The sequence below is a fragment of the Oreochromis aureus genome, linkage group 20 (assembly GCF_013358895.1).
Source record: "Oreochromis aureus strain Israel breed Guangdong linkage group 20, ZZ_aureus, whole genome shotgun sequence".
Taxonomy (NCBI): Eukaryota; Metazoa; Chordata; class Actinopteri; order Cichliformes; family Cichlidae; genus Oreochromis; species Oreochromis aureus.
The window spans coordinates 10,800,403-10,826,796 of NC_052961.1; the positions used below are offsets into that span (position 1 = coordinate 10,800,403).

The window sequence follows — 26,394 nt, forward strand, 5'->3', positions numbered from 1 at the left end:
TTTTAACCTTCAACAGAATAATTTCAATTTTATTTCATTTCGTTTCACATGGATCCCATATAATAAGAATACAGCAGAATTCTGGAGCGTCTCGGTTATTTTGTTTTTTCTCTGACTTATCATTATCATAAATACTAATAGGAATACATCATACACAATAAACACAGCACTATCCAAAGGCTTAGAGAGTATCACAAGACATCATTCACCACTAACAACAGAGTATATTTCATTTCAGCATATTTATAAGAGCTACAGTGAAAGAGAAAGAAAGAGAGAAAAAACCGAGGTGGGAGACTAGAGGAGGAGATAAAGCAAGGTGCTTCTACACTGCCTGAATCAAAGAACCCTGAATTTATATATTTATTTATGTATTTGTGTTCACTTTTTTTCAAAAAAACATCTGTATGAATACAAGGCTGTACAATGGACCAGTATACTGAAGATGAACAATTTATTGTGACGAAGCCGGTGGAAGCAAAACTACCAATCGAGACGCACCTCCTACCATTTGGCAAAGACGATCTAGAACGTCCAGCCGGAGAACTGGCAATCGGAAAAGTGTGTTGATATCTGGAAAGAAATAATTATTGCAACACTTACTTTGTGCTTTGAGCAGAATATAGCAGAGCTGCTGTTCAGTTTGTGTCGTGTGCAGTAACCTCTACGATGGATTAAACGTACCACGACATTTATTGTGTAGCCTAACGCTTTCCTGCAGCCGTGAGCCTCAACCTCTGGAATATGTTTAAGGATCCTTTGAGATATAGGAAGCAGGATGCATGCAGTAAACTGGTTCGCCACCAGAAAGAGAAGAGCTTAAGAACGACTGAAGATGCAGACGGATTATATATGAAGACATGTTGTTTAAAATGCTTCATAATATTACGTGGTTATTCCATGGCATAAGCGAGGTCTTTAAAATTTTATACACTTTATTCTCATTTCTCTACAGTTAATGTTAATGTATGTATGCCACTGATTACTGAGTGATAGAAACACCATTTAAAAAACTATATAACTCTGTCTTACAACTTTCAGGAACACATAAAAGGTGACTGAAAACAGGATGTGGTTCATTGACAAAATGAGTTTGATGCCATTACATAAAACCAATGAATAAACACACACACGTTGCTAAGGCAGCTGCTCACTGCCACAATTCGCCATTTTCTTCTCCCTATGCACTTTTTATTTTAGATGTCAGGATTTAAAATATTCAGAGCGTCACAAGAATTCATCCTCTCTTGACGGTGACATTTGATGGGAAAAATATATTTCAATGGACATAAAGTTGAAGCAACCCACTGTTACCACTGCTGCTCACATCTCACTACATCTCACTTTCTTAGCTCATTTCATATATATATATATATATGTGTGTGTATTTGCTTTCAATATTTGCCATCACATCAACCCTAATTTTTAAATCTTGCCTATAATGCTGATGAAATACATTAGAAAAAAAGTCATAATGTGAACATAAAAAAAAACCCAGATTCTGAGATGAGAAAATAAGAAGATGATGTCGGTATTAATAGTTTATGGAAACTTAAGGGCAAAGGCTAAACTATGTGAGCTCCTAAACAGAACCAAAGTAAATGCAATTGAATAACTCTGTGCTCAACATTTGTTGTATAACAACTAATATGGAGTGCACAATTATTCAACTGTGTACATATAATCATATATATCAGTATGTTGATATTTACACAGCACAGACAAATACATTCTCCCAAGTTAAATGTTACTACAATATGTTTTTTTTCTTTTTCCGTAAATGTCTTTTCCATTACAAGATTTCTCATAAATGTTCATCAACGAATGTTTTGGTATTTGTATTCAAGTTTTTCTCGTATAACCAAACAGACAATCCTCTGTTGTCTCCTACAGTAAATACATCACGAGAATAAACATCATGTTACAGCAAAGATCCATTTTCCCTCTTTTTTTTCCTTCCCACCCCCACCCACAGTGATGATCTCCTCCCCCAGCCCCACCGGTGTCTCCCCTCCAGGCCTCCCTCCCTCCGCCTGTCAACTCACAGATACACAAACAGACAAACAGAGGAGTGTGGAAATGAAAGTGGTGGTCGGTGGAGAGCCACACTCCAAAATCACAAGGTCACCCTGGGCAAAGGAGACAAGCAAAGATGAGAGAGAAAGAAAATGTTAAATAAACAGCAAACATATCATTGGATAAATTACACATACATACAACTAACTCAACAAATCAGGGACTTTTAAACACTTACAATTAAACTATTTATTCACAGTAACACCAAGAAATGACAGTATGATGTAATGTATATTTCGCTACATAACATACAGTTAACATGAATCAATAAGGAGCTGGGCAATTACTCAAATTTAAATCATGTTTTTTGCTTCTATGAATAAATAAACCAAGATCGTCTTTCTGAACTCACTGCATCTTTCTATTTTGCATTGATGCTGTGTGGCAGCCTTCCAGTTCAATCCCAGGAGGAGACACAAATCCCTTTGGGGTTGTGTCAAGAAGAGCATCTGGTATATATTGCCAAAAGTATTCACTCACCCATTTAAATCACTGAATTCAGGCGTTCCAATCACCTCCACAGACACAAGTATATTAAATCAAGCACCTAGGCATACAGACTGCTTCACATTTGTGAAAGAATGGATCACTCTCAGGAGCTCAGTGAATTCCAGCGTGGTACCATGATAGGATGCCACCTGTGTCAGTTATGAAATTTCCTCAATTTCCTCCTCCGCATATTGTGCAGAGGTTTCCAACTTTCTGCAGAGCTACAGACTTCCAAACTTCATGTAACCGTCAGAACAGTGCGTAGAGAGCTTCATGGAATCGGTTTCCATGGCTGAGCAGCTGCATCCAAGCTTTACATCACCGAGTGCAATGCAAAACATTGGATGTAGCCATGTAAATAATGCTGCCACTAGACTCTAGAGCAGTGGAGGCGTGTTCTCTGCGGTGACTTATCACACTTCTCTGTGTGGCAATCAAATGAACGAGTCTGGGTTTGGTGGTTGCCAGGAGAATGTTACTTATCTGACTGCACAAGTACACAAAGCAAGGTCCATAAAGACATGGATGAGCAGGTTTGGTGTGAAAGAATTTGACTGGCCTGCACAGAGTCCTAATCTCAGCCTCATGAAACACCTTTGGGATGAATTAGAGCAGAGAATGCGAGCCAGGCCTTCTCATCCGGCATAGTGTCTGACGTCACAAATGTACTTCTGGAAAAATGATCAAAACTTCCCATAAACACACTCCTAAACCTTGTGGAAAGCTTTCCTAGAACAATTGTAGCTGTTATAGCTGCACAGGCTGGGCCACCATCATAGTAAACCATATGGATTAAGAGTGGGATGCCACTCAAGTTTATATGTGTGTGAAGGCAGACGAGTGAAAACCTTTGGCAATATAGTGTAGCTTTAGCTGTTGTTTTCACCCCTCAGCTTTCCTTTACCTCTCTCTAAAAGTCTAAATCGATCCCCTGCAAGGTTGTGACATTTATCTGTTTATTTATTAATTTCATTTTTTTTTCAGCTGAATTATAGTTAATTAAAAGAAATTAGCTGGCAGAGTAGTGTCCTGTCCTGTGCTTGTGTGGGTTACCTCTGGGTACTCTGGCGTCCTAACATACACGAGGAATGCATAGATAGGCATGTCAGGTTAATTGCCAATTCTAAATTAGCTGTAGGTGTGAATGTGAGGTGACCCTCAATTTGACACGTAGTTAAGAAAATGAATGGATCGTTAAAGGAAATTCACTTTCTGTGCTAAAGTGGTGACATGTCCTGTGGACTCTACCTCTAATGTTATGAAGTGGTTAAGAAAATAAATGGATGGAAATTGACTTAATTAAAAATACAGTATGATTGATATGAAACAATACTTTGCTCTTTTAAAGTAAGTCTAGTGTTTGGTTTGCAGAGCCTGAAAATCTGTCAAAAATATATTGAGTTTACATCTTTTTTAACTGTGGAGTGACTTTCTGTCTTTGCTGAAATTTGATTGGTCAATAGCAAAAGTGACATTCTCGTTTACCTGCTGAAGTTCAGATCAGCGGATGCATCAAGAATGAAAACTGCTCAAATTTAAGCAAATTATTTTGCGATTGTTTGAGTGAATTGATGAGTACATTTTTGGGACTTTAAAACATTTTTGACCAAACAGGGAAAACAAATCATTGAAGAAGATGAGGCAAAGTGCAGGAATAAATCCAAGAATACAAGACAATGGCTTCTGAGTACTCTAAACCACGTTTCTAAGTGCTCTGTTGGACAGACATTTCACATCTTTCAATACTGAGTGCATTTTTAGCTGTCAGTGTAGTCTACAGCCTTGGAGCTACATCAAAAAGCTCTCTCACCATAGTTATAAGACCTCTGGAGGGTAGTGGAACTCAAAGGCCAAAGAGAGCTGGTAAATGTACTGTAGCTGGCTCAAAAGCTCCTTTGCAAGTCAGATGTTTGTACACAGTTGGTCCTTATCGAATGACTAGATCTTTCTCCTGCAACCTTCACTACTGAACATTAACAATAATGTTATTTCAGTAAATGTCGAAAGATACCGACTGAATCTGGCAAACTCTTAATTATAAAGCCTTGAGTTTCATCCTCCAGATTTACCTTGGAGTCACAACAGGACTGATCTCTTTGAAGCCTGTGAGAACATTTTGTTTTCTCCTTTCAAAATGGAGTTGAGAGGGTAAGAATACTTCTGTTTGTGCTGTAGCTAACTAACTATTTAATTAACAATAAAAGTTCAAATTTTTCTCTTTATCACCTGCTGCATAAGATATCAAGTAGATGATGAAAATACAAAAAAAGAGGACATCTTCAAACTTCACCTTTCTCAGGTTATTAGGCTATTACAAGTGGATACATTGTAAATAGATACATATAAACTGTAAATTGATGTTGTTAATAAGAAGGTACAGCCAGGTTGTTGGCTCCCTTTTAAATCCAAAATCACATTTAATCCTGCTCCTCACATACAAGGTCTTAAATAATCAGGCCCCAACTTATCTTAATGACCTTCTAGTACCATATCACCCCATTAGAGCACTTTCCTCTCAGACTGCAGGCTTACTTGTTGTTTCTAGAGTATTTAAAAGTAAAATGAGAGGCAGAGCCTTCAACTTTCAGGCCCCTCCTCTATGGAACCAGCTTCCAGTTTGGATTCAGGAGACGGACACTGTCTCTACTTTTAAGATTAAGCTTAAAACTTTCCTTTTTGCTAAAGCATATAGTTAGGGCTGGATCAGGTGACCCTGAATCCTCCCTTAGTTATGCTGCAATAAGTGTAGGCTGCTGGGGGATTCCCATGATGCATGGAGTATTTCTTCCTTAGTCATTTTTCTCACTCACTACATGTTTATACACCTCTCTGCATTGAATCATACTTGTTATTAATCTCTGGCTCTCCTCCACAGCATGTCTTTTGTCCTGTCTTACTTCTCTCGGCCCACCCGGTCGCGGCAGATAGCTGCGACCGGGTGGGCCGAGCCTGGTTCTGCATGAGGTTTCTTCCTGTTAAAAGGGAGTTTTTTCTTCCTGTCGCCAAAGAATTTGCTCATAGGTATGTATGTATTATTGTAGGGTCTGTTGTTGTGATTTGGTGCTGTGTAAATAAAATTGAACTGAATTAAATTGTTTGATATTACTTTAGTTATTAATAAGCCAGCATAACTTTTTATTTTAAGCACTTTTATGTTTTCCCAAAAAATAAGTGTGATCTATAAAAGATGAATTTATGGATTTATTCACTGTGATGCCACCCATAGATTTGTAGATTCTTGTTTTGAAATCTTGTCTCAAGCAGTTTGACTGCCACCATCTTGCTTTACATTGGGCACTCACAGTAAGCCACACCCTAAAGCACACCCTGATTTACTATCTGTTTTACTCAAACTATGACAGTCATTTACAAAATAAACATCGCGTTGTAAGACTTGAAATGATGGAAACCATAAATATACCAGGATGTGTGTGTTTTTCTTAGGTCGTAGATGAAGGAAGTAGTAGGATCATTCTCTCATAACTTTGTTTTGTAAGCATTAGAGAAAATACAAGTTTAAGGTCGCTCTCTGAAGCAGTTGCATGCTGGATTTCAGAAAATCTTAACATTACTGATGAAATCTAATGCGCTCCAGGAAACTTCTCCATGTCATTTTCATAGTACTTGTCATTTTAGCCAAGAGGCAATGTGAAAAAACACTCAAAAAGTGGACCATAGTAAGCATTTGTGCATTCAACCCTTTATTTGTGCTTAAAATATAATATCACATTGAATAACGGATATCTATGTCATTCTAACAACACGAGTAGAAAAAAAAACGTGAGTAGAAAAACTGGACAGATTTTCTACTCATATTTGCACTCACCATTCTGCAGCTGTAGTGTTTCAGGACAGGCTCACATCTGATTAGAGTAAGAGGTAGGCTGCTGGTCATAGCCCTGGTTATAACCTCCATCCTCATTGTAGCCTCCCTGCTGGCCGTAATCGGGCTGGTAACCTCCCTGGGAGCCGGCATAGGGGTCCTGCTGTCCGTAGCCTTCCTGGGCATAGGAATCTGGGGCGGGCTGCTTCTCCTGTGATGGGACATACGTTCCAGCAAAAGCGGCCTTCCAACTGGTCTCTTTGAAGACAAACCAGAGGTTTCCAATCCACAGGATAAGGTTGATGAAACCAAAAGCCTGTGGAGGAAAAAAGAGACAAAAAAGTTTGTTCTTATAGTTATTCTAGTATCATCTCTTTACATAGTTTCGCTAACAGAAGCATTTTAAGCCTACCACAGAGGTGTTGAGGCCGGAGACCTTGGGGTCATGGATCTCACGGCACTTATTTTCTCGTTCTTCACAGGCTTGGATGAGAGTGATGACCCGCTCTGGATCAGTGGCCGTTTTCACATCTGAGAGGCCTTTAGCCCAAGCACAAGAAGATACCAGCCACATGAAGGCAAATACCGCCGTCACAACAAAATCCTGGAAATCAGCAACACAAGGTTATTGTTTTTTCCTACCATTAATTGAGAAGTATTAAACTTAAGACAAGATGTACTTTTTATGTGCTTTGAGGTAACAAACTCACAATCTGGGGCCCTTTGTTGTTTTCACGGTACTTCTCTAAGATGAAACAGTATACAGCGAGCGCTGCCATAGAGTAGAGGAAGGAAAAGACACCAATGGTGACGAAGAACTCGGCTGAAGAGGAGTAGTCCCCGACCAGGAACAGACGCTCCTTGTCTCCTCCCTTACAAGTGGGTGCATCAAAGTAAACCTGATGGAGCCTGAGACAGGAACACAAAACAGGGATAGACACAGATGAGAAGGTGTAAGAGCTGCAAAAATACAGCAGATGATTCTAAAGTTGTAAATCTGAAACATGCTGTAGTCGAATTTTAATTAATTCAAAACTGGGCGAATGGAATTCTCAGAGACTTCTATGCAACCAGAGGAGTCTTCTCCTGCTGGCCATTACACAGAAGGCAGATTTAAGGGACTTCCACATTAGGTTTATTTTTCAGAAGCAGAAACTGCATACTTTTCTTTATGAACAGTTTATGACTGCAACAAGGAGAATTGGTTCAGTTAGCTAGAACTTCTAAAATTGTAAACTTCTCTGAGCTTCTTTGCTACAGAACAACAACCAATTCTAAAATAAAAATAAGTCTTTTGTGACAAAAATTGCCCCAAACAAGGACATATTTATTTATTTATGAATGCTGTTAAACTTAATCTAATGTAGAAGGCTGTTAAACTGTAAGTTCAATGAAATGTTAAAAGTTCAGTTATGTGATGATATAATCCATACCTGAATGGATATTCAAACTCTACTTCTATGCCTAGATCACTTTCCGAGCGGTTGCTGCACTCCACACTCATCTTGAACATGCCAGAGTAACTTCCACATGTCGAGAAAGCGAAGATTGCAAAGATCTGTGGGAGAAGGAGCAGGAATACGCCGAATTACTTGATTTCTATCCAGAAGGTAAGAGTTACAATAAAAATGAACAAACATTAATGAACCTCAGTGTTTGAATTCTGGCTTCACCCACAAAGAATAAAATACATAGTAGAGGACAAAGTTGGACAACCATGTTTGTTTCTTTGAGAATGTGGACTTCTTTATGTTACATATGAGAAGCAGACGAGTTTTCTTGTTTTTTATTTGTTTGTTTGCATGATTACAATGAATGAATAAAAATAAATACATGCATGCCCTAATAAAAAATGTACTGAATTTAAAACCCCATCCATGTGATCTTTGACACATTCTAGACAACCATGGAACAATAAATAAATAAATAAAATGCACAAACTGATTTATCAGTATCCAACATTCCCCCAAGGTGGTTTGACTGCATCCAGTTTATTTTAGGTGTTGTACCCACCAAAACAACTCCAGGTGATCTCCAGGTGATAGCATAATTTACACTGAAAGCTGCAGACTATGCTTCCCTACCTGCGCAGTTTCAAGCAGACTTATCAAGTTCCACCAATCAGAGCGCGATGCTAATAAATTCCCACAGAGTGCAAATAAATGCAGTGTTATCAGCAGGTTACACAGCACTGGCTGCACATGTTGCCCACGGTACATTTAAATTGGTTTTGTACTGTTGTTTATGTGTGGGCATGTGTGTGCACGTGCGTGTGCGTGCGTGTTTTTCTGGTACAAACGGTGATTGTGCATTCATTTACAGGGTGCCTCATTATTACTGTAGGTGCACTCAGCTCAGTCTTATTCTTCGCCTCCCACCTGCAGTCACATAAACAGCACAGACAAATATGAGTGGAGATAAACTTGCAGCCTCTCCCTCTTCACACACACACAAACAGCAGATTAGACAAGTCGGACTATTTTTACCACACCCTCCCTACTCTGCAGACCAGATCCGATTGGATAGAAAATCCAGCTATTAATCTGACGGAGGTGCTCCACCATCTGTTACCAAATACTCAGCTTCCAGCTACTGTACAGTCAGTCACAACACATGCATACATACACACACTGGCACACTGGCACACCCCCACACGTGAGTGCATATGCACACACACCAGCTCACATCACTTCCTCTAGCCTTATAGTATGACCTACGTGCGAAAGGCATAAACACACTAAACTAATTACAGTAATCTTTCAGCTAATGTGAGTACGGAAGCTCGTTTGTTGGATTTGCACAGAGTGAGTGACTAAAGTGAGCCCTATTGTTTTAATTTTGTTCTTCTCTGTTCCTTTAGGGCTGTGTTTAAGTTTAAAGTGTCCTCTGCCAAAGCCCAAAGGCTTATTAACAGGTTTTAATAATCGATGCAAATGGCTGTAGATGTGAAAGAGGCGGCATTATGTGTGAAAGGAGAGATAAGAGCACTCGTAAGCAACACAGTCGTCTCTCTTTCTCTCTCTCTTTTAAATTTAAAGCAAAGAAAAAAAAAACATTTGCCATCTGCAGTGTAGCTCTGGTGCAGAAATCCAGTTGGAGCTTTGGAAATTGACCAGATCTAACCCAGAATATTTGAGAGATCCAAATGCATCCTAAAAAGTGAGAAAATCTGTCCATCCGTGTTATGTTCTTCATGGGCAAGCAATTTATCCTTAACACTGAGCAAATCACCATTTAGATCAATAACACGGATTAAAAAGGGCTGTTATAATGTTATACTTTGTTTAAATCCCAAACCAACAGAATAACAGAATCAAATGCTGAAGTAACTGTGCAATTAATCAATATCTACAGCCTGGGCAGTAACTGCAGTGTAAGCACAATCCTTAACACAGCCTGCAGTGTTGTGCTATAAATGTGTACCACCCATGCTGTTACTATTAACTGTTCATTATTTTTGAAACAGTTAGAGGTTAAAATTTCTTGAGTGAGCTCAGTATGGAGACCATTTGGTGCCTGTGTGTTGTTCTTACAGATCAAATGAAAACACACCTTTAAACATAAAATGTGTAACGAGCCTGATTTTGATGTGGTGCAACATGATGATGTAGCTAAATATTAATACAGTATATTAACATATGCAAGAATGCATAGTTTTTTTTTTAACAGAGTCCTTAAAAAACAACGAAGCATAGCAGATTATTAAAGTCAGCAAGGTGCTCATACAGTACTCATGATAACAGTCTTAGGTGCTTTTTATTTCTTCCTTGGCAAGAGAGCAGAGGCTAATATTTATTTAGGTAACAACTTGATATTGATAGCACAATGAGATGTTTCCAGGTGGATCCTGAAAAATACTTTTTGGAGTATCAGCAATCGGTAATACCACTTTTTAAATGCTCTGCTTCCATACAGTCAGCATAAAGTGTTAAGTGTTAGTTGATGCCTTATGTTCGCCTGTGTATGTAATGATGCTTACATAGACATACATACACAGGTGGAGGAATACACATTTTTGACAGTCGTGTCACTGACTGTGTGGCTGGGCTTTAGTAATCGATTTCACAGAGACTGCTGTTGACCAAACCACTCAGCAACTGGTTGGGGATTACACATTATTCTGTTGCATTCTGTGGTTGCCAGATCATCACTGTCTCTAGGCCTATGACTATGGCCTTTTTCACGTGATCCTTCACTCTCCAGCCTATGTCACATGGTTAGTCACATGACTACTCATCTATTACGATTTTATTAAAGTTTAAAGTTAGGGATGTGGCTGCTTTGAGATACCTGGGCCTGTACTTGTCTGCCTCAGCCCGGCTAATTCCAGTTATTGAACTGGAGCTGCTGTTTGTACCTTATGGACACACATTAAACACTTCCATATAACTGGTCTTCTTTCCACAATGACAGGAGTCGTCCCCTGCTGGCCATTAGAAATAATGCAGATTGCATCCCCATCAATATATACAGTTAAGCCCATAATTATTCATACCCCTGCCGAATTTTGACTTAAAGTTACTTTTGTTCAACAAGCAAGTTCTTTTTGAGCAGAAATGACACAGGTGTCTCCCAAAGATAATAAGACGATGTACAAGAGGCATCATTGTGGAAAAAAAATATTTCTCAGGTTTTATTTATATTTTAGCAAAAACTATCATGTCCAGAATTATTCATACCCTTCTCAATAATCAATAAAAAAGCCTTTATTGGCTATTACAGCAATCAAACGCTTCCTATAATTGCAGACCAGCTTTTTGCATGTCTCCACAGGCATTTTTGCCCATTCATCTTTAGCAATGAGCTCCAAATCTTTCAGGTTGAGGGTCTTCTTGCCATCACCCTGATCTTTAGCTCCCTCCACAGATTCTCAATTGATTCAAGTCAGGACTCTGGCTAGGCCACTGCAAAACGTTAATGTTGTTGTCTGCTAACCATTTCTTCACCACGTTTGCTGTATGTTTTGGGTCATTGTCGTGCTAAAATGTCCACTGGTTCCCAAGGCCAAGTTTTTCTGCAGACTGCCTGATGTTGTTGTTGAGAATCTTCATGTATTGCTCTTTTTCATGGTGCTGTTTACTGTGATTAGGTTCCCTGGTCCATTGGCTAAAAACACCCCCAAAGCATTAGGTTCCCACCACCATGTTTGACAGTGGGGATGGTGTTCTTTGGGTTGAAGGCTTCTCCATTTTTATGCCAAATGAAGGCAACATCATTGTGACCAAATAATTCAATTTTTGTTTCATCTGACCATAACACTGAAGACCAGAAACCTTCTTCTTTGTCCAGATGAGCATTTGCAAAGGCCAAATGAGCTTTTGCATGCCTTAGAAGTGCCTGGAGAAGTGGCGTTTTCCTTGGTCTGCATCCGTGGAACCCAACAGTGTCCGTTGGACTGTCTGCCTTGAGACATTGCCACCAGCAGAGCCCAGATTCACCAGAATGGCCTTGGTGGTGATCCTGGATTCTTTTTCACCTCTCTCACTATCCTCCTGGCCAGCACAGGTTTCACTTTTGGCTTCCGACAACGTCCTCTGAGATTTTCCACAGTGCGGAACATCTTGTATTTTTTAATAATACTTTGCACTGTAGCCACTGGAACTTGAAAACATTTGGATATGGCCTTGTAGCCCATTCCTCACTTGTGAGCAGCCAGAATGCACAGCTGCAGGTCCTCACTGAGTTCCTTTGTCTTAGCCATGACTGTCCACAGACCACCTGCAGAGAGCTGCTGTTTTTCACCTGTTGAGTTGATCAAAACAGCTATTTCCAATTAATCAGGGTAATTAGGATGCTTTAGAACAGCTTTGACTATTTGGAATGGTATGGAACTTTGGATTTTCCCAGAGACTGTGACAGTTTGTAAAGGGTATGAATAATTCTGGACATGATACCTTCTGCTCAAATGTAAATAAAAGCTGAGAAATATTTTTTCCACAATGATGCGTCTTGTACATCATCTTATTATCTTTTGTGAGACGCCTGTGTCATTTCCAGTCAAAAAATAACTTGCTAGTTGAATAAAAGTAACTTTAAGTCAAAATTTGCCAGGGGTATGAATAATTATGGGCTTAACTGTATATATATATGTAGTCTATGTGAATCCAGACTGCAAACCAAGCTAGCTAGTGTTAGCTAATAAAACTGCAAATATGGTAACTCCTGTTTCCAACACACAAAATGGTGGCAGCCAAAAATGCAACACCCCAAGCTTAAAAACAGTAGTCCACAAACCAGTGGATGCCAACATGTTTTATATAAATCACACTCTAGTATTTTCTAAATAAACAGCAAACACTAAAGGTGTGGGAATGCTATTAATTTTTGCCATAAAGCAAAGTACCAGCACTGAAGGAAAAGTCAGGGGATACTCGGTTTCTTGTCTCCCAGGACTGTAAACTTTTTTTTAAACATTCCTCTGATCATTTTTGAGCTTGGATAAAAAGCTGTGGTCAGCAAACAGAATCTAAATGGAAGTCGCCTTTGGACAATTAAGCACTGCACTTTTATGGTGATAAATGAGTACAAGGAGGCGTTGTGGAGAGGAAGGAGCGGGACAGCCAGACTGAGTAAAGAGATGGTGGCACACTGAGTGCTAGGTGCCATGGTAACACTACTGGCAGCATCACACAGCGAGGAGGCAGAGGCTGGTTTCTACCCCTCCTGGTATGCTGAATGGTTGTCAGCAGAAGATATACAATTCTTCACACTGTCTGACTTAGTTTGCCTCCATCTCCGAAATTATTGATCCAGACATGGATAGAAGTAGCAATTGTAAATAACAGAGCATGTAGATGTTGTAGTTTTGGGACTATCCTAGTTCTAACGAAAGCAAAGGCATTTTTAACGTTTCAAAACTTGCCATTTATGGCCATTTAGTATACAATCTATAAACTGACCCATATATATGTAGAAAAAAATACACACCAAAAGCAAAATAAACACAAGCTGTCTAAGCCTCCACCAGAGGCCCTGGAGTAATAACCACAAAGAGTGTCTGAACAGCAACCCCCCGAGCTACAACAAAATCAACAGCCTTTATTACACATTAGAGACCATGCCAAAGTGAAAAAGGCTGTTACTTCATGTTCTCACAAGCAGCCTTTATAAGCCTGCTGAGAATGAGTCAGAGCAGAAATCTGAATACAGATTAAATTCAACATCGCAGTGGCTTCGTGTAGCAGCTGAGAACGGTTCCTGAGGTTCAGCTCTACATCAGCTGCATTCTGGAACTCAATGTCTTCTAACATCCATCAAATCTAGGCTGTGTCAGCACTATTCCCCAGAGACAGGGAGAGAGAGAGAGAGAGAGAGAGGATGGGGTGAGGTTGGGTGGGGAGGTGGGCAAATCCACATTAGTCACACATACAGTATGCTGTTTTAATATCACTCATGCAACAAGAATAGTGCTCACTTGCTTCTGCATGACCACAAATCCTCAACCCATATACAGGACTGTCCATTTCTAACTACTCTCATTTCTCCAGTTCAAAAATGGGAATACTGATATGTACACAGCTGGTAAACTGCTGCTGTTTCATTGATGCATGAACTGTGCTCTATAAAAGCACAAAAAAATGTTTCATTCGGCTGTACAAAAATACACCCTCCTCATTTCTGTTTCCAGCGAAACCTCCACTAGAATCTGGAAAAATACTTCTCATGGGTGGATCATCTATCCCCCCTCCTAAAAAACACGGTGTTACTGGTTAGGCATGCCCATATTAATCCACAAAGAGGAGTAGATCCAGGAGCTCCTCCTCTAGCCCTGACGCTGAGGCACGCAGGTCCACTGACAGATGATTCATGGGCCTTGGCCTCCTGAGCGGGCTACTGATTGGTGGTTGGCTCGCACTGACCCAGGGAGGCAGTGATGAGGTGCTGGCACACTCACACAGCTCCAGGGAAGGACTTCAGAGTCATGTAGCACACTCACTGCTCTGACTATTCTCGAGCATATCTGCAGAGCCCATTACAATGTGGAACTCTGTCAGCACTGCTCTGGCACACGCGTTCTCATCTGGGTTGTTTTAGGTGTGCTCTCAGGCTGAGGAGCAGAGGAGCAGCCAGGGATTACTGCACCCATCCAAGGAGGGGCACGCCCTGCACCCTCCCAAAAATGCATTCTGACATTTCGTTATGTAGGAGGAATTGAAACATTAGAGCTACATAACCTTTGGGTCATTTGTGAGCTAAGCCCTATTTTGAGAGGTGCTGTAGTGTTCCCTAACACTAATTTATTGATTTGCTGCCTTTGCATCTTTTGTTGTTGTTGTTGTTGTTGCAGGAATTAGCCCATTGGTGTGGTAAGGATAATGGAAAGTTGTGTGTGTGTGTGAGAGAGTGTGTGCAATGCAATCTTCCGCTCCTAATCAGTATATTGCTACATAATTCAGTGAATTGTGACAAGATTTACTCCTTAAGGCAGGTAGTTACTGCCCTAAGTGATGGTGAAAACAGCTCAACCTACAGAAATACATCAACTTAATGAAAATAATTAAAAACCACCGGTTACTACATTATAACAATGGCTATAAATGACACTACATGGTCATTTCAGCTATAAAAGTGGCATCTGCAGTCACTGCTAACTGATTGGTCAAGTAATTGACCAAAACAAACCCTAAATGAAACAAATATACAAGTGAGGTAAGTTTTCAGTTCAGGATATTCAGAAAACCAATGATGAATAGGTGCTATGACTATCAGCAACCCAAGATTTAATTATTGCTTCTAGCTACCTTAATATATGTCAAAGGAAAAGCATTATGGTTTTTTAATTGACTATAATAATTATTGTATTATTATTATTACATTACTAACATTTTAATCCAATTATTATTGCAGAGAATATTTTAGTAACTTTCGAGATCGCAGTCTGCTACGATTATGACAGCAAACCAGATGCGGCCATGGTCGGTTTGTAGCATAACCATAAGTAGTGCCTCTGTTTCCATCACTGAAATGCCCCCCAGCTGTGGACACAAAGGAAAACAGAAAGAAAGCAAAAAATGCAATGTAGCTGCAGCAGTCTCAACCCTGCAGCCTCTTCACTATGCTGCTGATGATGATGGAGGACAAACACTGTGAAAAACAACACATAACGAGAGAATGTCTGTGACTGTGTGAGCTAAAAACATTTCCAGTTAAGAGGGAAACTGTTGCCATGATGCTGTGTAACATTTTTTGCCTAAAAGCTGACTTAAAGGGCTGAGCACCTGATGGAACTACAAAGAAAATCTAAAAAGATGTCCAGCTATTTGTGAGTACAACACAGTGTGTGAGGTGTCCCATATTCCACCAGCATAAACAAATAAAGGCAAATCCTTGCAATCCTCGGGTTTTCATCCTGCATTGATGAATTAATGAATGAGTAGCTTGGTTGGAACAGGCTGCACATAAAAAATGGGTACTTAATTGTACTAGCATGAGGTCACATCCTCTGAGATGGATTTAACAAACTGTCATTATATTCCTCAGTAAATTGACACAGTGTTACTACAGAGTGATGTAATACAGCCTGCTGGTATCTCCCACTCAGGGCTGCTGGGGCAAGTATTACCATAACCATAAAGAAACATGAGACTCCACAGTTTCAATCTGGAGTCGTACCTATTCATGTGCAATTCGGTAATTAAGAGGCCTTAGGATAATTTCATGTTTCATGAGAAAACATAAAAAAAAAAATGTCAGACCTCCATGTAGGCCTTGGTTTTGTTGCCGTCTTCCACTCCTAATCAGTATATTGCCAAACAATTCACTGAATTATGGCTAACAGTAGCAAGATGTAATCAGTAATGCAGATAGTTAATGCCAAAATGACCATGAAAACAGCTCAACTTACAGAGATGTATCAATTTAACTCCTTTTGGTGATTTCAGTCATTAAAGTGGCTTGGTTCATGTTTCAGGAGGAATAGTAAACATAAAATAAAAATTAAAAAATGTCTGACCTCTGAGTCTTTTCCCCAAGTCTGTACCATGCAGCTTTATGACCTCTGTGTGACAGAAGGTCACGAATATGGCATCAAGGGACATGCAGGCATTATGTGTCACACAAAACCATAGAAAAGCTTCAGGATTTCTTCTTTTGTAATATGATTTTATTACAAACTGTATTAAAATATTCCCTCGTTGGAGCTGTATATGATGATCACTGCCACCAATAAATGTGTAACAACAGAAAACTTACCCATTGTAGAGCTTTTATAAATCCCAAAGGTTGTTTGATTACCGTGAACTGCCCTTGGGCCACCAGCTGTCAACACAAAAACATCAGAAAGAAGCACTTAATTTTAAAAACATCACGCTTTGGGCTTTACTCTAGTTTTATAAACTCTGTGCCTCTCAGTCGAGCAGGCACGATGAGGCTGATTAAAAACACAAACCTCATTACTTCAGTCTCATTGCCCACAAGCCTGGCCTGCTCCTGGCACCTGCAGGTGTTTGTTATACTACAGCAACAATCTGGCAGTGAGTCACCTGCCAGAGCTCGCATCTTTGTGGACTCATGAGATGATGTAGTGTAGTAATTTGTAATATAGACTTCAAAGGCTGTGGTGTATCTGTATGTGTACGTGTGTGTAAGAATGAGGCACAGAGCTGCTCCTGCAGCTTTACAATTACACAAAGCTGATTAGCGGTCTGCCTCTCTGCTCCCGTGCTGCACACTCCTCAGCAATTCTTTGATTTATTTATGAGGAAATCCCGTTTTTTAATTGACGATCGAGGCAAAAGAGGGGCTGGCGTGCAGGTGAATGCGACACAGCAAAGAAGGCGGTGTGTCCCCGTGTGCATCAATAAATGGCCGCACCGGAATAAGCAGCAGTGATGGTTTTCTCACAGGCTGCAGGGCCACTTTCATCCTCATTGTTTCTGCATAAAGCCAAACATCCATATTAAACAGATGACGCAGGTACTGACAAAATTCCTGCTCAGAGGAACCTGACAGCCTGATATCCGCTCATCTCCGCGGGAAGACTTGATGGCTTTGACACAAACCATTCAGCAGTCTGAGAGATGAGCTGTTCGGGACCAGCGAAAGAGAGATGCAGGAGCCTGTGCTCCTCTTTGGCCTACTGCGGTTATACGAATACACCGAGGGCCTTGGAAATTAATCAGGTTGACGTTTGTTATCGTGGCAACAGCGGGCTAATCGAGATGTGGGCAAACTAAAACAATTAGGCCAATCCCCCGAGATAATAGGTATCATCGTCTCCTTCCGTAGCTAAATGTCATTGCTGCAGAAATCTCTGAACATCCTACTCATTTTTGGACACTCGGCGGGCCACTTTAAAACACACACTGCAGCATCAGCCGTGGAAAAAATTTCCTATTGCATTGGACCCTTTCGTGTCTCTATAAAACTGCATTTTTAAAGATTAATTCCTAAATTCACATTTCGAGTCCAAGGACTCCAAAACGCATTCGAGGTCTACCTTTAGTATAAAATATCGCCATTAAAACGAGCGACCAAATTAAATAAGTAATAATGAATGAAACAATCGCTACCAAACGAAACAATAATGAAATAGATGATTTCCCCATCAAAGCCTTACCTGGTTTACAACATCCATCTTTGCCGCTTACTCGCTGATAAGAGGATCAGAGGGGCGGAGGGAGGGAGGCGTCTCATCCGGAACAGCCCAGGGGAGGAAGACGCCCAGAAGGAAGAGCTGGAATGCGTCACGAGCTGGACGAGCGTCGTGACGTCAAAACAATTACGAGGATGTGGAGTAGCGACGAGCCGGGCACTCTATCCAATCGCGTCGCTGCTTTTATTCCGAGGGAGCAGAAACTACCCCGGGGGTGATGATGGAGAGAGGAGCGCATGGAGACTGTTCACGCTTTAGTGGAAGGAGTGATTCAGAAGAGAAAATCAAAAGGTCAGTGAAGGTTCGTGAACAGCTGCTAGTCATTAGCAGTCAGCACGATCACCTGACATTATCAAAACAGCTGTTTGTTTGTTTGTTTTTAATGTATATTTTACCTTTAGAAGTCCCCGTGGCCAAAACCTGCGAAGGAAGTTGGGAAAAGTTCACCGAGAGTTCTGGAAGATGAGGATGGAATCATAAATAGAGTGCTAGTGAGGCCAGGTGGGTTTGGCTCCTTGTTTTCACCAGAAATGTGTCTGAGCATTTTATTGCCAAACATCGGGAGCTGCAACTCCAGTTGCTGCTCCTGTATAATGATAATGACCTATCGTCATTATGCAAAGTAACTGTGAAATAACCGAAATGTGATGCAAAATATTAAGATCAATATGACATCCAAAAAAAGCCTTTAATCACAAAAGCAGACAAACAGTGACTTCACAAAGTCACTGCAATTTTAGTGAAAAAAGCAAACGTTTCCCTGTTGTCTAAAACTATGCATTTAAAATACACACTCAAAAAGTAAACGTTAGGACATGTCGAGGGTTGGTGTGACATAAGAAGAGGCTCGAGACAGGATGAGATGGAGATAAATGATCCGCTATTGCGACCCCTAAAGGAAACAGATAGAGAAAGATAAAGCTCAAAAGCAAAAGTCTGTAGGTGCTTTTAATTCACACTTGTTTAAAAATATTTTTTTTGGTCACATCCACATCAAACAGTGAAGTAAACACCACACGGAAAATCCATTTTCACATCTTTATGGTTGAATGACTAGATGGGAAGAGGAAGTGTATGAAAGTGCTGCAAATGCCAATTTAAACGCTTTCTTTTTATTTAAAAAAAATGGTCATGTGATGTACTTACTTCCCACCCTGTGACACCTGGGGTAGACTAAAGACGGCCTTATTTTCTGACATATATAGTATAATACTATAATTGTGGATGCTCATATTAAAAATGTTAAGCATAGAAACGAGTAATCCCTTCTACATATCCTCCAGCTTAGACTGTTTTCTTGTCTTTGTATGGTGTTAAAGAGAGGGGATGTCATTGATCCAGTCATCTGGCCACCTGCTATTAAAATCTACTAATAGGGAGGGGCGACCAATCGGAAGAAATGTTTCAAGGGAGGAGGAGTGGAGCTAAATTCCTTGTTTTAGTCAGTAAATGAACTGAAGGGGCTGCATGAAGTATAAGATATATATAGAATAGTTTGAACGACGAGTTATGCAAAGCTACTTCGGTACAGTCCAGAAATAAAAACTGAAAATTGGAAATGTAGAAAGTAGCTTTCCTTAAAGGGTACATCATACAGGGTTTTAATGTTGCTGTGCAGAGATAATCCAACCCCCTTGTCTTGAAAGTCTTTAAGAAAGCTGTTATGTGACAAGGAACCACTTCTCCAATTGTTTGCATCAGAATGGCATGTTTAAAGATTTTAAGCCAGCCCTAAAGCTCTGGTCAGACAACCTTCTCATAGTGTTAGATGATCGACTCGTCCTGCTTTTCCTCCTATTGTTAGATCTTAGAGGTGGGTTTGACATGACTGATTGCAAAAGCTGGAGCATATTATTTGGATTAAAGGCACCACACTCTTGTTTATATCAGTAACACACACGATCGTGGAGTTCACCTTTTCAATGCTGTAGAGATAAAACTTGGCTTATGTTAGTCCCATTTTAAAATGCCACCAAAATAACATGGCCCGTTGTACCAGGCGTTCTTTCTAATTCTGGTCAGTGAATTTTTGTATTTTATTCTCCTCTTAATTTGCACTGACTTGCAGATATCTGTGTCTGTAACTCTCATCCAAATATGGTCACTGCTTACTCCAAAAACAGAACATGGCATTTAACCAAAAGGCTAACATTTAGGTTAAAGAATGCCAAAACTAGAGGGGTGAATATGATGGTGGCTGCATCCATCTTTAATGTACATTACAATCTATAGGATGACACTGACAACAGTTAAGGCATGTCTTGAAACACAGTCTGAGCATATTTTTTCAATTCAAAGACAGCTTAAGTTATTGTATGTGGGCCAGTACTACTGTATGTCATGGTCCTGGGTCCTTTGACCCAGTGTTTTGAGTTTTCCTGTGTTTTTTGCCATTTTTGTTTAAGCTCACTTGTTGTTTTAAAGGTTAATTCTATGTTGCATAGGGTGTTCTGTTTAGTTTTGTTTATTAGATCCCCCCCTTGTGTCTTTGCCCTCTGTCTCCCTCAGTGTGTCTGTGTTTATTTAATTGTGAGTTCTTGTGTCCCCGTGTGTTCCCACGTCCCTCGTTATCTTTCTGTGTGTTTATGTCTGCATGTCCCTCAGTTCCATGTCGTGTCCTCCCTCATGGCTGTGTTCCTCTCCCTGTGTTTCATGTTATCATTAGTATTTTCCCAGTATAGTTTTGTCTTATTTTTGCATTCAGCAATTAAAGCTGGTTTTTTAGTTTAAGTCCTGTTTCCGAGATTTTGCATTTGGGTCCTTCTCCTGCCTGCACACAGCCGTTTCATGACACATGTAGTCTGAGATCAAAGAGCTCTATTGAGATAATATGAGGTCTTCAAGATATGATGGATCCTGATGATTCAAGATCTTAGGTCTGTAGGAGGAGAAAAAATTTAAATTCAATTCTGGATTTAACAGAGCCAGTGAAAAGAATGTCATATGGGAGAATTATGATCAGTGTTAGTGCTGTTTAACAACTCTTCTGGAAATTTTGGAAATAAAAGAAAGGTTGGAAAGGGCGCTGGATCAAGTAAAGCCTTTTAAAGTATTGTTCCTATTGCAGAAACCTTAAAACTGAAACGGAAAATTTACCGTGAGATTTCTTCACGATGAAGGTATCATCCTCTCTGTGATTCAAAGCCTTTAATAAGGAACACTTAAGCAACCTTAAAGCATCCTCTAGTTACACTGCTATAAGCCTTGGATACAAAAAAACCTCCCGTGACGTGCCAAGCTCCTGTCACTCTGTATTTCATAGACACTGTGTCTCCCTGTGACATAGACTCTCTCATGGTTTTGTTTTTTTCGTAATCCAATCTATATATTTTTATTTCCTGTCCCTTTCAAATGCTAGCAGCTAACCTGAATAAAACAGTAGCACAGGCTCTGATCAAGAGCACAGAGAGAAATAGGAAATATAAAACGGTAAAGTTGTACCTAAAAAAACCAAAGTAAAAGCTTTCTACTTAACACAAAAAGGATTTTACACAGATGCTTGATGTACTATTACAATAGCACCAAATAACAAGCATCCATGGCTCATAGCTTTGCATGTTTCTTTTCTTTAAAAGGGGAAGTGAAACCCAGATGTTACCCATCTGCCGGTCCATTAATGTCTGATTATATAATTCGCTGCTTTAATTTTGCTGTGGATTTTCAGTATGTGCTTTTAAACAAATACAAAGAGCCTTTGAGAGCGTGTGCAACGTTTGGAACGATATCCCATCTGCAAAACAAAAATTAACGAATGTTTGAGAAAACATTTCATTTTATTTGTGCACAGCGGATAACCACACAACCGTTCAGTCACAATGAATCCAAAACATGATTTGGACATTTTCGCCACAAGTTTGCATTGTGCATCTTAGAGGATATTCATTATATTTAAATATTTCTCTAAAGAAGCTAATGCTGTTGGAAACTCACAGTCTTACTCAGTTGTATCAAGAGTAAAGAAAAGTATTTGATCTACATGTGCAGATTTAAAACACTCTTATTTCAGAGTCTAGTTTCCCTGATTGTAGCTGAACACACGTGTATAAAGTGACCACAGTTAAAGTAGAGTACAAAACGAGAGCACAATGCAGAAAATGAACTTGCGTCCTGCTGACTCTTCTGCTGCAATCAAAAGTCTTGTCACAAATTGACACGTACACTTAAAATCAAAGTGTGTTTTTGGCATTCACAAACAAAAGCACATCATACCCAACATGATAGAAATCTCATATGTGGGATGTTTCTTTTTGTTTTCAAAAGAGATTTAAACACACACACACATAAAAGATTTTCTTCTTCCTTTTTTTAAGAAAAAACAAACTTCACAACTCTGTTTCTCACACATTTCTCTTACAGCTCAACTGATCTCAGTAAGAAATCACACAGTTCATTTCATCAGCCAGCTCCTCCTCAAATCGAGAAATTGACTGAGTGGCTCCACGCGCTATCAAGTCAGCAGCTGCGCTCTCCATTTCATCCAGGCTCATGTGGCAAGCTTCAGCAATCTCCCGCTTAGCAAAGGTCACAAACTTCGGGTCCCTTGCATAGACACCGAGACCCTCAGAGATCAAGATCTGTTGTTGGTGACAGAAAGAGTAAAGAAGCAATCATTTAAGACAGGTTTGTGTTGTCAGCTGCTCACTTCCAATCTAAAGTTGAGCAAATATTCAAATAAATGAGCAGGATTACATTTCAGAGAGGCAATAGTGCAAAGAGTTGCTTTGGTCATTCATTCTGTTCATGGTGAGCATGAATAAATCTGTTCCTAAAAGGATTTTTAATATAATGGATAACAGTTTTGCCATCCTTTTTACTGGGCAAGAATATCCCCATGAGGTTTCAAAAGTTTAAATTAGTCAAAACAGGTGAATATCAGCCTTAAAGTCTCACTAAATCAAGTTACAAAGGGTCAGAGGAATTTAAAATACACCAAGTTCTACATAATAGTGGGTGTAGGAGGTTTCACCTTTACAAAAATCTTAAAAACTACTTACCGACTCGACCAGACTGTCTGCGCTGCCTTTGCTTACAAAGCCCTGGTTCACAGGCGGTGGCATTCTTACACTGGTGAACGTCCTGGTTTGACCGGGGTACCAGCCGGGGCGCCTTCCTGCAGGAAGGCTGGCAGAACCGTCATTCCACAGCGGTTGACTGGTACCTGTGGCTTCATCCACCAAGATCATAGGAGTGTAGATGAGCTTGCCCTTGCGTGCCGAGGGGGCAATTATTCCTGGAACAGGAGTGGCACCAGCTGCTGTCGTGTTCGCCCAGGAGGTGGACGACATTGAGGACACACTGCTGGGCCGGGACTCCAGGCTGTGTTGGTTCTGACAGAGGAGAACAAAAGCAGAGCCAGTAAATCCAGATCAGAGAGGCTGCTTTCTTATCATTTATTCATTTCATTATGAATTTAAGCTAACACTGAGTATGAAAACTAGCAGGCTGAGTGTGTATGTGTGCCACTGTTTTACCTGCAGACGTGATCTAGTTGGAGATGTGTTGCCTTGATAGATTCCTGGGATGGGGAGGTTATCTACGCTGCTCTGTGGTCTCAGACACTGGAAATTAAAGGCAGGTTTATGACCTGAAACAGAAAGCAGGAAGATATTAGAAAAATGACCTGAGTGCAAGACTAGCACCGTGTGTGGAGAGAGTTTGTATTAGCAGGGTTCAGTTATAGTTCACATGCCCAATAAAACCCCTCAGAAAACTTTAGTTTATAAAGTAAAATAACAGTAATATTTGATAAATTCACAGATTATTTAAACACCAAAGAAATTATCAAAATATTTGAATTTTAAATTTCTTCTGATTGGCAACGTCCAAAAATATACAACCACCTCTATCTATTAGTACTCTTGAAGAATGGAAGAGAAGGAGGAAAACCTTTTGGAATAGCAGGAAGTAACCTTCTCCTAACAAACTGGGCACTGCTGTTCTCATTGGTAGTGTAGCCGTTTCCAGTGTAACCGATGCTGCTGCCGTTTTCATGGCCACCGCTCATTGTGCTTCCGTTCCCGTTGGCGGTGATGACGCCGTTTCCGTTCTCACTGTATCTTGGATATCCATTCTCGTTATATTCACTTGTGGTGTAGGGAGTGGGACTCGTGGCAGCACTCCCTCCATTCATGTTGACGTCAGTGTAATCATTGCTGATGAAGCCACTGGTACCATTAGAGTCATACGGTATTTCACCAAAGCTGCTGCCTCTTTCCAGACTCTGGCCATTGTAGCCTGCATCAGTTGGTACTGGGGAAACAGCCTCTGGATACATATACCTGCACGACCAAAGAGTAAAAGTGCTAATTAGTGCGCTTTAGAGGTGCTGGTAGGTTGAATCCTCTACCCCCTTGTTTCCAGTCTTAATACTAAGCTGTTCTCTCTTGTCTTCAGTTGTTTTTTTTTTAATCCATCTAATTCCCAAATTGTTTTCTTTTTCAATGAATAATTTAATAAACCTGCATCTATCGCTTGACCTTCTTGATTATTCCTCACCGGTCTACTGATGCCAGACTTGCAACATCTCCTTCACTCAAGTACACCTGCTCAGATACTCCCTCTGTGGCTTTGACTTCTTCAATTGAAATCTCAGGCGGAGGTGGAGGAGGAAGAGGCGATTCACTGATGGAGTCTGCCCTGTTTGTTAAGAGTACAAGCAAGTTAGAAAACTCCTCGTTATGAAATAGAAGGAATACCAGTGTGAGTACCAATGTGAGAATTCACGTATGACGCAGTCACGTACCTCAGTGGGAGGGGTTCTGACCTCACAGGCTGCTCTGTTACCACACTGACACCTGCCAGCTCTGATCCCGGTCTCTGGTGTTCCTTCAAGCCCGTCACCTGCTCTGTGATCACACCCCCGTTGGAGATCTTGGGCTCTGGTTCCATGATCACAGTCGTCTGCTCTACCAGCGTGTCCAGAGGTGGCATCGGTGTGCTGGAGGGAGTGGGGGTTGCTGACGTTTCAGGCCCACTCTCGAATATGTCATCGCCTCCACCTTCCTCGTCCTCCAGATCAGAGGCCATTGCCAGACGCATCTCTGGAGCCAGATCCTGCAGTGTCCGCAGCCCTTGCTACAAACACATCCATAAACTGAAGTCAGCCTACATTCAAAACTAAGTTTAATGCAAAGTTTACAACCTTAAGATGGATTAAAAGATTTTTTTATTTTTATAATTATTTATTTTTTATTATAAAAAGTATATTTGATCGTAAGTTGAACTTAACCCTTCAAATCTCAGTTTAAGACTCGCATGAAAAAGATGATTTTAACTTGGAAAGCAAACATGGTTCAAGATGCAATTAAAATGTATGTGCATGAGTTTTTGTATTTTACATTTTTTATTCTTTTACTTTGAGCATTTAGGTTATTTCCTTTTATTTTCTGTTAGTGGCCTGTTGGACTTCTGCCTCACTGAAATAAAGATTTGTTTTGTTTATTAATCCTCTTTTAGGTCTGCATTTGGGTCCACATTCACACACAGACATGACCGTATGATTTTATTTTGCATCGAGTCAATGAAAAAGTTGTGTCAAACATGGGATCTTTGAGTTGGATAGCAAAGTTTATGTTACCTGTAGAGAAGCTGCTTTGTCCTTCTTTTTGGATTTCCTCTCCCTTTCTTTTCTTTTCCGGAATTTTTTAAAGTAGTCTTGAATCAAGAAGCTGGCATAAACCTTTCCACAAGTCACTTCATCTCCTGAGAGAAGGTAATGTTACACAAACATTACTTTGGATTATAAGATTTATATGAATAAATGTACATATTTGGCATCATCACGTACACAATATGAAAGAAAAAGGGCTTGATTTAATATTCAGTGTGATTTAGGGTTTCTTTACTTTTCATTATGTTGGAAAGCAGTGCAATTTTGTGGTATACCTCTAGGGGGAGGAATGACTTCATCGATGAGCTTAGGTTTAGTGCGTTTCCAGAGCTTCTTGATAATCACCTTCAGCTCTTCATTCTGCTGGTCGATGGGACCTGAGTGGGACACAAACAACAGATCCTTTAATATAAACAGCACTATCATCACAGAGTGGGGTAATCTCATACACAAATAATGAGCTTCTGTGTTTGTGTGTATATGCAGCAGGTCTAACCTTCAGTCTTAATCTTCAGTGAGGTTCGCACGAGAGCAAACAGAGTAGCGTTGAAGGTGACTGTGCCATCAGGATGCAGGGGAACATTCATGGCAACCAGTCTCTGCAAAGACAAGTTGAGGCAGAAGGAGTCAGATGCGCATCTTTAGTTTGTTCATTAAATCTGCAGGAGCGAATGTGTTTCTACTCACTTTGCAAGCAACACGATGAGGACATAGTTTACCAAAACCAAGAGGCGGCTGAATCCTGCGCAGCATAGTGACGACGTCGATGTGTTTTATACGACCGCTGTAGGAGAGAGATGGACG

At 40.3% G+C, this 26,394-nt stretch overlaps 2 protein-coding genes and 1 long non-coding RNA gene across 5 annotated transcripts in view; 1 reads left to right on the forward strand and 2 right to left on the reverse strand.

Annotated features, from left to right (window-relative positions):
- sypb (synaptophysin b) lies at positions 1–17,963 on the reverse strand. The gene is made up of 7 exons (XM_031738896.2): positions 17,946–17,963; positions 16,580–16,645; positions 7,822–7,946; positions 7,099–7,297; positions 6,801–6,992; positions 6,392–6,704; positions 1–2,129 (listed from the first exon to the last, which is right to left on the reverse strand). The coding sequence occupies exons 1-6, from the start codon at positions 17,961–17,963 to the stop codon at positions 6,423–6,425; spliced, it is 882 nt and encodes a 293-aa protein (XP_031594756.1). The 3' UTR covers positions 1–2,129; positions 6,392–6,422.
- On the forward strand, positions 17,959–24,890 carry LOC120435336. Of its 3 annotated transcripts, XR_005609661.1 has the most exons (4): positions 17,959–18,272; positions 18,383–18,482; positions 24,494–24,680; positions 24,814–24,841. It is a non-coding gene; the product is annotated as an uncharacterized LOC120435336 (long non-coding RNA). The 3 variants fall into 3 exon arrangements; XR_005609660.1 differs by lacking the exon at positions 24,494–24,680 and having other exon boundaries at positions 24,814–24,890; XR_005609659.1 differs by lacking the exons at positions 24,494–24,680; positions 24,814–24,841 and adding an exon at positions 22,338–22,466.
- Positions 21,759–26,394, reverse strand: part of cacna1fa (calcium channel, voltage-dependent, L type, alpha 1F subunit a) — a 22,958-nt gene continuing 18,322 nt past the window's right edge. The window contains exons 37-46 of the mRNA XM_039604735.1: positions 26,278–26,374; positions 26,087–26,189; positions 25,866–25,967; positions 25,558–25,682; positions 24,724–25,055; positions 24,477–24,617; positions 23,868–24,259; positions 23,453–23,565; positions 22,976–23,308; positions 21,759–22,555 (exon numbers count right to left, since the gene is read on the reverse strand). Coding sequence (XP_039460669.1) covers positions 22,349–22,555; positions 22,976–23,308; positions 23,453–23,565; positions 23,868–24,259; positions 24,477–24,617; positions 24,724–25,055; positions 25,558–25,682; positions 25,866–25,967; positions 26,087–26,189; positions 26,278–26,374 — 1,945 coding nt within the window. The 3' untranslated portion in view covers positions 21,759–22,348. The remainder of the gene's footprint in view (positions 22,556–22,975; positions 23,309–23,452; positions 23,566–23,867; positions 24,260–24,476; positions 24,618–24,723; positions 25,056–25,557; positions 25,683–25,865; positions 25,968–26,086; positions 26,190–26,277; positions 26,375–26,394) is intronic.